Source organism: Phyllostomus hastatus, unplaced genomic scaffold, assembly GCF_019186645.2.
Source record: "Phyllostomus hastatus isolate PE091 unplaced genomic scaffold, TTU_PhHast_1.1 phas_contig_150, whole genome shotgun sequence".
NCBI lineage: Eukaryota > Metazoa > Chordata > Mammalia > Chiroptera > Phyllostomidae > Phyllostomus > Phyllostomus hastatus.
In genome coordinates, this window is record NW_025333611.1 from 39,078,676 (window position 1) to 39,091,090 (window position 12,415).

A 12,415-nucleotide genomic window follows, 5' to 3' on the forward strand; every position below is an offset into this window, starting at 1 on the left:
TGGGATGCTTCCATCTTTTTGGATTTTTTGGAATAGTCTGTGAAGGATAGGGGTTAGCTCATCCTTAAATGCTTTGTAGAATTCTCCTGTGAAACCATGCAGTCCAGGGCTTTTGTGTGTCAGGAGTTTTTTTATTACTGCTTCAATTTTATTTGCTGTTATTGGTCTGTTCAGGCTTTCTGCTTCTTCTTCATTGAGTTTTGGAAAATTATATTTTTCTAAAAATTTGTCCATTTCAGCTAGGTTTTCAAATTTCTTGGTGTACAGTTCTTTGTAGTGATTCCTTTGTATTTCTGTGGTATCAGTTGTAATCTCTACTCTTTCATTTCTGATTGTGGTTATTGGGGTCGTCTCTCTTTTTTTCTTGATGAGTCTGCTTAAAGGCTTGTCAATTTTGTTTGTCTTTTCAAAGAACCAGCTCCTGGATTCATTGATCCTTAGAATTGTGCTTTTAGTCTCTATGTCATTTAGTTCTGCTCTGATCTTGGTTATTTCCTTCCTTCTACTTACTCTGGGCTATCTTTATTGTTGTTCCTCAAGTTCTTGTAGACATAGGGTTAGGTTGTTTGCTTGAAATGTTTCTATCCTTTTTAGGTAGGCCTGTATCGCTATGAACTTCCCTCTCAGGACTGCCTTTGCTGTGTTCCATAAGTTTTGGGTTGTTGTGAGTTCATTTTCATTTGTTCCCAGAAACTTTTTGATTTCTTCCCTAATTTCATTCTTTCTTAACCCATTCATTGTTTAATAGCATGCTATTTATTCTCCATGATTTTTTAGTGTTTTGGTTTTTTCCTTGGGGTTGGTTTCTAGTTTTAGTCCCTTGTGATCCGATAAAATGCTTGGTATGATTTCAGTTTTCTTGAATTTGTTGAGGCTTGTTTTGTGTACTATCATGTGGTCTATCTTTGAAAATGTTCCATGTGTATTTGAAAAGAATGTGGATTTAGCTTCATTGGGATAGAGGGCTCTGTATATATCAGTTAAGTCCATTTCCTCTAGGGTATTGTTCAATGCCACAATATCTTTGTTGATATTTTGTTTGGAAGATCTGTCCTTTTTTGACAGTGGGGTGTTAAAATCCCCCACTATAATTGTGTTGCTGTCAATATCTTTCTTGAAGTCCTCTAAGATTTTCCTTATGTATTTGGGTGCTCCTATGTTGGGTGCATATATATTTACAATATTTATGTCTTCTTGGTGGATTCTTCCCTTGAGTATTATGAAGTGATTTTCTGGATGTCTCTTTATGGTTCTTTTTTGGAAGTCTATTTTGTCTGATATGAGTATTGCTACCCCGGCTTTTTTTTTCCTGTCCCTTTGCTTGGAAGATTTGTTTCCAGCCCTTCACTTTCAGCCTGTGCAGATCTTTTATCCTGAGGTGGGTCTCTTGTAAAAAGCATATGTGTGAGTCATGCTTTCTTATCCATTCAGCTATTCTATGTCTTTTGATTGGTGCATTTAATCCATTTACGTTTAAGGTTATTATTGATAGGTACTTATTCATTGCCCTTTACATACCTGTATTTCTCTCTCTCGCTCGCTCGCTCTCTCCCTCTCTCTCTCTCTCTCTCTCTCTCTCTCCCTCTCCCTCTCCCCCTTTTCCTTCCTTTCCTTAAAGCAGTCCCTTTAGCATCTCTTGAAGAGCTGGTTTGGTGAAGGTGTATTCTTTTAGACTTCTTTTGTCTGGGAAGCTTCTTATTTGGCCTTCTGTCTTGACTAAGAGCCTTGCTGGGTAAAGTAGCCTTGGTTGAAGACCTCTGGTTCTCATTACTTGGAATATTTCTTTCCATTCTCTTCTGGCTTGGAGCGTTTCCATTGAGAAGTCAGCTGCTAGCCTTATTGGGGCTCCCTTGTATATTACTTCTTGTTTCTCCCTTGCTGCCTTTAATATTCTCTCTTTGTCTTGAAATTTTGGCATTTTAATTATGATGTGTCTTGAGGGGGGCCTCTTTGGGTTCCTCTTGATTGGGACTCTCTGTGTTTCCTGGATTTGTGTGACTTTTTCTCTCATCAAATTAGGGAAGTTTTCCATCATTACTTTTTCACATAGGTTTTCTATCCCTTGCTCTTCTTCTTCTCCTTCTGGTATCCCTATTATATAGATATTATTATGTTTCACATTGTCTTGCATTTCTCTTAATCCCTCTTCATTCAAAAATATGGAACGCTTCACGAATTTGTGTGCCATCCTTGTGCAGGGGCCATGCTAATCTTCTCTGTATTGTTCCAGTTTTAGTATATGTGCTGCCAAAGCGAGCACTGCTCTATGTAACTCTTAAAAATGAAGAAAAAATACCCAGAGACTTGTAACTCACAGAAAGTCTTCAGTGTTTTTTAAAATATCTTAATTTTTTTTATTTTTAGAGAGAGGGAAAGGGAAGGAGATAGAGAGGAAGAGAAAGATCAATGTGTGGTTGCCTCTCAAGCACCTCCTACTGGGGACCTGGCCTGCAACCAAGGCATGTGCCCTGACTGGGAATCAAACTGGCAACCCTTTGGTTTTCAAGCCAGGACTCAATCCACTGAGCCATACCAGCCAGGGCAGCCTTCAGTTTTTTATTTCATGCAACAGACTGTTTATTTATTGATTTATTGTATATGAGGTAATTATTGATGTAAATTTATTGTTTTTGTTTCTGCAATACTTATCCTAAAACCTTCTCTTTGTCAATCACAGATGTATAGTGATGTAGGATGGTCATGCGGGGATGCAGAGAGAAGCAATCATTGTCAGCCTGTATTCTTCAAAGTGACCACTTTAAGCATATTTCAGAAACAAAAGCAGGTAAAGGCAAAATATTTTATGAGTCAGAGCTTAGTTTTTGTGACAAAAGAAATTAGACCAATAGAAAAGAGTGGCCATAATAATGTATAGAAAAAAGAATTGAAGAAGATGCCTGCTGCATGGAGGGAGTGGGCATATAGGATGACATCAGAGAACCCTGGAGGGTTATGACATGAAGAGAGGAGTGCAGCTTCAGGTTCCAAGGAAGCCAGATCCAGCCTTCAGTCTTTCAGCCTGCTAGTGAGCATCTGGTGGTACCACACCTGTTTGGGCAGGTGACTTAGTGGTCTTCAGTCTTATGGCTGGCAACCACCCAAAGCTGCATGCATCCTTTCAGCACATGTCAAACCAAAGACAGGTCCACACTTGTTAAAATTTGCTTCATCCATCTGGATTGTTCAGTTTTCATTGGCACAGGACACTTTAGGACTTTTCCTCAAGGAAAAGTGAGGAAGCTTGTTATGTGGAGAGGAATGGTGGTCAGGATCAGGGAGAAGGTAAATTGTGGAGAAACCAACCACTGATGCACACACAACTTTTTTTTCTGTGCCAATCTATGTAAAAATTCTACATATCCATGTTTGAGAGTACAGGTCTAGATGTCATTAAAGCCTATGTCTGGTGACAGAATTCCTACCTCTAATTTAATAACCTCCTTTCACTCTACAAAGAATTTTTTAACTTTTGTGCATTTTTATGTCTCTTCCTTGTCCTTTTCACTTGTATGCTTTTCCAGCTATCCTGTCCCAAATCATTATCCCTCCATATGAGTTTTTCAAATTTGTTGATTGAAATGGCAAATACTTGTAATGTTCTTAATTTATTTGTATTATCTACTGATCACCTCTGGCATTTTACCTACAGGCCATGGAAGCCCACATTTCTTGGACAGCAATGAAATGGCCAGCACTGGATATTTGATTCAATTGCCTACTTGTGGAGGTCTTTGAAATAAATATTTTAATATGTCAAAAAATAATAAATATTTACACCATACTAAATTCAGGCTCTTCCATAAGCCCATAAAAAATTTTTAAGCTTTCTAAAAGTGACATACATGTTTTGTTTCAAATTACAAGCAAACCAATTTCTTCCTCCAGATATAAAGGGCTACTTTTGAACTGAGGTGGAAATCCTAGTTCCATTCATGCTCATCTGAATCGTCACTGTGGTGGTAATGTTTTGGAAAAAAAGGAGTGGGAAGGCAAGACAGAAATGAGTATAAGTTTGCAGGGTTCTCATTGGCTGTGCTGAATCTCCATCTACTGTCTGCAAATATATTGTAATGAAAGTTCCACGAAGTAAATGAGGACCATGAGGATGGAGAAAGATTTCATAGCACAACCATCAAAGTGATATGCTCTTCACTGTCACCTGTGTCACCAAAGGCCCATGACTTATCACAGTTCTTTCCTCTCAGTGTAGAACATGAGAAATCATCTCAGTTCTACTTCTTTGTACTACTTCTCACCCTGCTCCAAACTTTGGTTGTATGTGGGAAGCCCTGTCCAGTGGAGCACTCCCGGCCACGGATGCCAATGAGTTGTCCCAGACACAATCTCTTGTTCTGGCAGGAAAGGGGGTGGTGATTCCCTCTAGTGGAGAATGCCCTGAGCCTTTCTCTGAAATGGCTTTTATTGGGATTGGTATGCACAGGGGTATACAGTGTGCTTGCAAAGCTCATTAATCAGTGTCTACAGGCCATAGTTAAAGTAAACAGATAGTATCTATGGACAACAATGGAAGGAACACAGAGCTCTGCCTCAGATCAGGCTCTGTTAGACATGCTGACACCAGATGGTTGTTAAGGTGTGGTTCATGAGATGAGCATGAGGATGTTCACTCCTGCTTTTGGACTTAGATATCTGATCCATGGCAACAGGGCCATACAGAGCAGAGCAAGCCTCAAGGGGTACAGTGTTCTTTTGCCTGAAGCATTCCTGACATTCCAGTCCAGACTTACAGGTCTCTTTCAAGGCCTTGCTTGCAAGGGGCTACAGTCTCTGATACCACACAAAGTGTGTATTTCTACTCTTTATGATTCCTCCTAAAATGTGGTCATTATTCCATGTCCTTAATTGTTAAATAAACATTTTTTTAATATTTCAATGCCTCTGTAATAGGAATTCACTTGAAAATTGATATACTCACTCAATGTAATGTGCATTTCTGGAAAAGGGATGGTGAGATTGTGGTGCATTTGAACTGAACTGCTCCAGATGAGGGGTGTGTTGAAGGAGCAGTTGTGACAGAGCTGTTGTTTGCTCAGCACTGAGACCTAAACCATGAAGATCCATCAGACTCTGGGAATGGACTTTTCACATGGGTATCACATCCATTTGCTTATTAGAAGAGATCTACAGTTTATTTTCTGTCTAATTTATTTATGCATGAGGCTCACTAGGAGATATATTTCAACACTTTCCATCAACTATGTGCCAGGTGTTAGAGACTGGTAAATGTGTAAATGAGTGCTTTTATAGCTCCATGTAGCCAGACTCTACTTAAGCTACACTTGGAGATATAATTTGGACAAGTAGAGGATTTCATGAGGAGGGTGGTATGAACAAAGTTTCAGAAACATTATAATGAGCCTACAGAACTTGAAAGGTATTTCTAAAGGCAAGATGTTTTTTATATATTTTTATAAGATATATATATATCTCATATATATATTATGTATATATATTATACATAATATACATAATATATATGTATACATAATATATATGTGCATGTGTATATGTATACATAATATATATACATATATAATATACATAATATATAATAAAACTGAAAACATGCCCACCACCTTTCCTCAGTCTCAGCTGTGTCACCTGTTTCACTGCACTCATGCCACGTCTCATTGGCTGGAAGCATTAGCAGCGTGTCCATTGAAGTGTCTGACACAGTGAAGGTGGCCAACAAACACCCATTTCTATCTTATGCAATTAAGGGAGTGTGTGGAGGAAGCAGTGAGCAGGAAAATAAAAGTGACAGAGTGTTTCTGCAGGAAAAAAAATGGAAAATAACTTAGAATACTTAGGATATTGGAAATCTTAAATAATAATTAAATCTGGAAAAAGCAGGATGTGGGATTTATCACAGTAAGAAAAGCAGTTGTCAGACGATCATCTCTCATGGATCATAGTGCACTCTAAAAACAATTAGCCCAATGTCAGGAACCAAGACATTAGATGGAAGGAAATTTTAACAAACAGGAAAATATCTGAGTCCAAAATAACATGACTTGTATCAAAACAAACAAACATGTGAAAGAACCATCTTCTTAAGTATGTGAGTAACCATGTAAAATTAATAATCAAATATGCATTCTCAAATAAGTGGAGCATATGAGAAAATTGAATATGTACATGTTTTTAAACTGCAAAGTTAAAATCATTGTTTTAAATTAAATTCATAATTTTCATCAAATAATGAAAATCCGAGTCTATCAAGAAAGTTAAGCCCTGGCTGAGTGGCTCAGTTGGTTGGAGTGTCATCCTCATCCTGTGCACCAAAAGGTTGCAGGTTCGATCCCTGTCAGGCATATATGGGAGACAACACATCCATGCTTCTCTCTCTCTCTCCCCTTCCTCTCTCTCTAAAAAATATCAATTAAAAACATATCTTTAGGTGAGAATTTCAAAGAAGGTTAAATAAATAAAACATAGATGCAAAATCTAGGCTATTAAAACATTTGCTAAATGGAGAAAATGCCAGGGAACATAATAGTGTTGGAGGAATAAGAACCTCATACAAATCTCACATATATGGAGCTCAGACAAGAGTCAAAATCCTGGAAGCTATGAGAAGAAAAGCTCCATAGTTTCTGTGTAACTAAGTGAAAGAGTCTAAGGAAAAAACTTCCTTCCAGCCCTGGCTGGTGTAGCTCAGTGGATTGAGCGTGGGTTGCAAACCAAAGCATCACAGGTTCGATTCCCAGTCAGGGCGCATGCCTGAGTTGCAGGCCATGAACTCCAGCAACTGCACATTGATGTTTCTCTCTCTCTCTCTTTCCCTCCCTTCCCTCTCTAAAAATAAATAAAATCTTTTAAAAAATTAAAAAATAAAAATAAATAAATACATAAAAACTTCCTTCCTATTCAAACTGACAGCCTGAGTTTAACACCGACAAATCTCTGTGGACAAATCTCTGTGGTATATTTATCTCTAGTACTAACAATTTCAAACAGCTAGTTCATCATGGAACAAAAAGAAATTCTACTTTCTACCTGCAACTTTTCTCCTATTTCTATCAATCCGCAGGACTTTTCCTAGAGCCGCTTTAATATCCTTGTTCCTCAGACAGTAGATCATAGGGTTCAAGGTTGGGGGCGCCACAGAATAGAAGATAGATACCAGCAAGTCTAGAAGGGAGGGCTTGTTGGATGCTGGTTTTAAATAAGCAACAGCGCCTGTCAGAAGGAACATGCTCACAACGAGGAGGTGAGGCAGGCAGGTAGAAAAGGCTTTGGACTGCCTCTGCCTGGTCGGGATCTTCAGCACAGTGGAGAAAATACACATATAGGAGACCACGATGCAAACTAAACATGAAAATGCATAACAGACACCGATGGCCACGCTTACATGAATAGTCACATGCTGTTCTGAACACGTGAGCTTCAGTAGGGCAGGGACATCACAGAAGAACTGCTGTATCTTATTGGACCCACAAAATTTCAGAGAAAATGTCCCAGTTGAGTACAAGATGCCCAGGGCCCCTCCATTAAGCCAGGACACAGCCATCAAAAGGACAGAGGTCCCTTTACTTATGATGGCTTCGTAATGCAGAGGGTGGCAGATGGCAACGTAGCGGTCATAGGACATCGCTGTGAGGATGCCGATCTCTGACCCAGCCATCAGCACCACCAGGAAGAGCTGTACCGCACACCCCAGGAAAGAGATGGAGTCAGTGAAGGTGACAGAGTTGAGGATGGACTTGGGGACTGTGGCAGAAATGAGACAAAGATCTAAGAAGGACAGATGCCTGAGGAAGAAGTACATTGGGGTGTGGAGGTGATGGTCAAGAACTGTGAGGAAAATGATGATGACATTCTCCCACATGGCCACGAGGTAGAACAGTGAGAAGAATGCAGCGTGAATCCTCGACAGCACCCGACTCTCAGTCCATCTCACAAACGAGAACTCTGTCACCAGGGTTTGATTCATCGTGTTTTACGATCATGCGCCACCTGTTCTGTCAAGAAAAATAGTTATGTTAGTATAACAAATAAAATCCACTTGCTTCTTTAGTTTTGAAACATTGTACACATTAGCATCATGGGTTAGATAAAAGTTTAAAAATACAAAAATATTCGTATTTATTGTTGATTGGGTATGAAAACAACCATGGAGATAACATTCCAATATAACTGGAGTTAAATTTGTTGTCAAAGAAGAAAAGAACTCCCTAATAACTTAGAAATTATTTTGAATAAGTTTATTTCTAATGGGAATTGCAGCACTGACTATGTGATTATGACAAAGTATAATTTCTGTTTTTTCATCCTCACCCAAGGACATGTTTATTGAGTTTTAGAGGGAGAGGAAGGAGTGAGAGGGACAGAAACATCGATCCCATGCACCCCCACTGGGGACAAAACCTGCAATCTAGGCCTGTGCCCTGGCCGGGAATTGGACCTGTGACCTTTTGTTTACGGGACAACATTCTAATCAACTGAGCCACACTGTCGGGGGCTCAGGTGCACTTTTCCTGCATAAATATTATCCTAGTTATTGTAAATTTTCTTGTGAATTAGATGTCATGGACTCATTTCCCACTTACTGCATATTTCAATCTGTTTAAATAATCATGGTTATGAGATGATACTCTAATTTTTTATTCAGTTCCTACTGAAGGACATTAAGGTTGCTCCCTGTCTTTTCACTAAAAAAAAAAAAAAAAGAAATTCTTTGTTGCAAATGTCAGAGGATCTTGTTGTTGTTGCTTTTCTAGTGCAGATATTTAGTGCAGCATACAAAAACCAGAAAGCTACTCTGGTAATTTTGATTAATTGGTTTATAAGTGGTGCCATTTTTTATGGAAAGAGCTAAACTTGAGACTGTCCAAGTCATGGGCATGTAACACTGAAAAGGAGTTAATTAATGGCAAGAACCAGCAAACATTAGCAATGTGCCGTGCATCTAATGAAGGAAGCTGTGTCCTCTGACCTCTAAGGGCTTATTGTCCAGGGTCACCCAGGGTCACGCCAGCATGAGGAGGTCTGTGGGTGTGTTTTCCTCCTTCAGATCCTCTTTGTTTCTAGAACTCTTCAATTTTTCTTTAGCATCATTTAATTAACTTCTTCATTCTCATGCAGCCTCCTTCCCCTCTAATATTTGTGGCTCTTCCTGTAAGCACCTTAAGGTAAGAAAACATGATCATCTCTGGCCTCTGTAAGTGCAACTCAGCCTCCCAGGCACAGGGCTCTAAGTGGGCGCTAACTACAGAACCTGTGCGGACTCCCGCATTGGTGCCTTTCTCACTAGGTCCTACTGTTCTTGCCAGGTTTCTGGGTATCCTGGCCCTGAGCCTAGTTTTGCTGCACTATTGCCTGTGTCCCCAAAGCTCATGTGTATGTGTCATGCTGCCACACCTTCTAGTTTCTTATAAAAGCTAAATGGAATGGAGTTTCATAACCTTCATCCTGAGACTGTCCCGCCTAGGGAAAGCCTTCAGTTTAATTTCTGGGCCTCGTAGTAGTGCCCCAAGGCCCACTCAGCATTTGTGCAGCTGAGCTTGAGCAGACATTAATCCTTGTCTCTGCGGCCATAACTAGACTTGGAACGCAACCCCCACCCCCCACAACCACACACCCCCAGCACCTGCACTAGAGCTCCTCCACTCTTCCTCTCCTCCTCCTGAGTTAGGCCCTGTCCTTTCCTGGATTCTCTATGTGCTTTCTGCATCCTCTGAAGTAACAGTGCCACAGCTTCTGGCAAGCTGCATTTTGTTGATCTCTTATCAATCTGTAATTCTAAAAAGTTCATGAAACGTATAAATGTGGTTTGACCAGGGCTGCTTCCTTCTCACAATGTAGACTTATTTTTTATTAACAAAATCACTATTTAGCCCTGGCTGTTGTGGTTCAGTGGATTGAGCGTGGGCCCTCGAACCCAAGGGTTGCTGGTTCAATTCCCAGTCAGGATACATGCCTGGGTTGGGGGTGAGGTCCCCATTGGAGGACTCATGAGAGGCAACCACACATTGACGTTTCTCTCCCTCTCTCTCTTCTTCCCTTCCCCTCTCTCTAAAAATAAATAAATAAAATCTTTTAAAAAAACACTATTTATTTTGACATCTAAAAGCCACACTTACTGGTTTTACAATTACACATAATTATCAATATTTTTAATAATCAAACACAATTATTAGCATTTTTGGTATGAAACTCATTGTATTTTAATATTATGATTCTACCTAAAATAAGTTCAATTTACAAAATCCCCAAAGCTAATATTTTCTATTTTCATCTGATAGAGAAGAAGTTGTTTGAAGCCACCTAACTCTAAATAGTGTACTAATGGGAAATAGTCATGTTTTTAAGGTAATACATTAGTAGCAGACATAAAATAAATGGCAAGAAGAAAAGAGCATCTCAAAGAAAAAATTAAGTATTATATTTTATTTTTATTAAGGGTAGAAAAAAGTTACATAATACAGAAGGGACAAAAGATAATGAGAAAGTGAGCTGAAAATATATTTGGTTTCAGGAGGTTTAAGAAGATTAGAAGCTAACGGTGAAGAACCAAGCTCGATGTCTGAATCAGCTCTCATCCATACACACACACACGGACACACACTTCCCACCACATACAACCACACACATGGCACCACAACAGGACATGGACAACACACACACACACACACACACATACACTCCTCACGCCGCTTCCAGGTGTGATTTGTAAATCAGACTAGAGTGTCACAGATGCTTTGTTAAGGAAAAACATCCTCATCATTTAAGCATGGTAACACATGTTTACATGCCTGCTCTGCCAAACATCTAGTTATTTCCTAAGAATGAGTTCTGCCTGCCCCCACTTTGTGGATAAAGGTGTGCAGCTCTTGTGGCCTGTGACTGACCCAAAGAGGGTCCAGCAGAACATGCACCAGATTGTAATGAGGAGAAGAGAGGGAGAAGGGCAGTGAAAACATAGACGTATATGGAAGGAACTGTAAGGGAAGAAAGCTGGACAGACGTGGTTACCCAGGTCAGTGCATAAAGGCAGGAAGTGGGGGAAGAGTTTCAAGCAAAAGGAGGTGAGAAACAGCATCATGTGTTTCAGAGAGTGACCGCAGAGACTGAGGAACCAGTGACAACCCCTTACAGGCAGCTTACATGGCACCAATTAAAAAGAGTAGCAGGAGCAGAGGGAACAGACGAGATTAGGGAGCAAGTAAGCACACTGAACATAATCCTTCCGTGTGCTGGCGATAACATCTTAGGGAAAACCTCATCATTTATTATGCTGAGCAGTGGCTTACAATGATTTATTTTGAGCAGTGTACTACTACAGAAATTCAAAGATACAGACAGAAATGAAGAAATGCAAAAGGAAGAGAGACAGAAACAGGATAGAGGGAGCAAGTTTAAAAAACGAGGAAGGAAAATGAGGACGATGAGGGCGGGGAGGCAGCGAGAGTCCCACTTTACTGCGGGAGAAAGAAGAACACAGAGGGGACAACTCCTGGTGGGAGAAAGCACCTTCCACGTGGAGCAGGGGAGAGCACACTGCGAGCGTCAGCACGCTTCGTGTTGTTTCCTCTGCCTCCCTCCGTGTCAGTGTCGCGGAGACTGACCGAGCGTGTCTGTGGGAGCGCTCCTATCGCCCACCTTCACAGCACCCACCCACCCAGCCCGGCGCAGGAGGCTTTCTGTGGAGTGAGATAACCAGTCACATCAGGTTCAAAAGGCTCCTAAGAAGAGGCGATTGCGTTGAGTTTTGCCAACTTCGGGTCCCTTTGCTAAAGAAAGGCAGCCCTGGCCCTGCTCTCAGAGCAGTACTGAGGAGCCTAACTCCAAGGTCACACCCAGCCCCAGCTGGGGCTGCGGCGTTTGCAGCCTGTGCTGGTGCCCAGGCTGAATGGGAACTTGCAGCGCCGTCTACAGGCCCCGAAGAGCCGGGTCCAAACGCACCAACCCTCTGCCGGGGGTTCTGCTCAGCCAACCCGTGTGCCTCAGTGGGTTCTTCTCCCTCGGCCTACTGTGCCTGGGATTATGTGTGAAGTAGCTGAAAGCTCTGTGTGCTTCGCTCTCCAGCTAATGTCGATAACATGATTAACCTTTGATGTATTGTGATTCGCTTGCCCACAGCAATTCCACACAACTGAATAAAAATCCACAAGCTGTGTCCCAACTGAGCTTTCAAAACTTTTTGAAATGTTAAAAGTGCATGGAACAGCCGTAAAATAAGGAGGTTTTGTGGGAGAGCCTTAGAATTCAGTGGAGTTCGGCTTACACATTTCCGAACTATTTCTAGATCACAGTAGCAGGACTCTGTCACTGTTGGCGGAAACGGAAGGGGGAGGGTGGAAAGAATGGAGAGAGCGAGGGAAAGAGAGGACAGAGCTGCTGGAACCCGAGCAGTCTCGGTAGCGTTTCAGCGTTAAGTAGAGGCAAGAAG

General features: G+C 41.0%; 1 protein-coding gene and 1 non-coding gene across 2 annotated transcripts; both read right to left on the bottom strand.

The window, feature by feature from the left end:
- Positions 1 to 2,153: 2,153 nt before the first annotated feature.
- On the bottom strand, positions 2,154 to 2,260 carry LOC123813284. Its single transcript, XR_006784713.1, has one exon. It is a non-coding gene; the product is annotated as a U6 spliceosomal RNA (small nuclear RNA).
- A 4,749-nt stretch (positions 2,261 to 7,009) lies between these two features.
- Positions 7,010 to 7,957, bottom strand: LOC123813063 (olfactory receptor 14K1-like). The gene has a single exon (XM_045830106.1). It carries the CDS (start codon positions 7,955 to 7,957, stop codon positions 7,010 to 7,012), a length of 948 nt encoding a protein of 315 aa, XP_045686062.1.
- Positions 7,958 to 12,415: the final 4,458 nt, after the last annotated feature.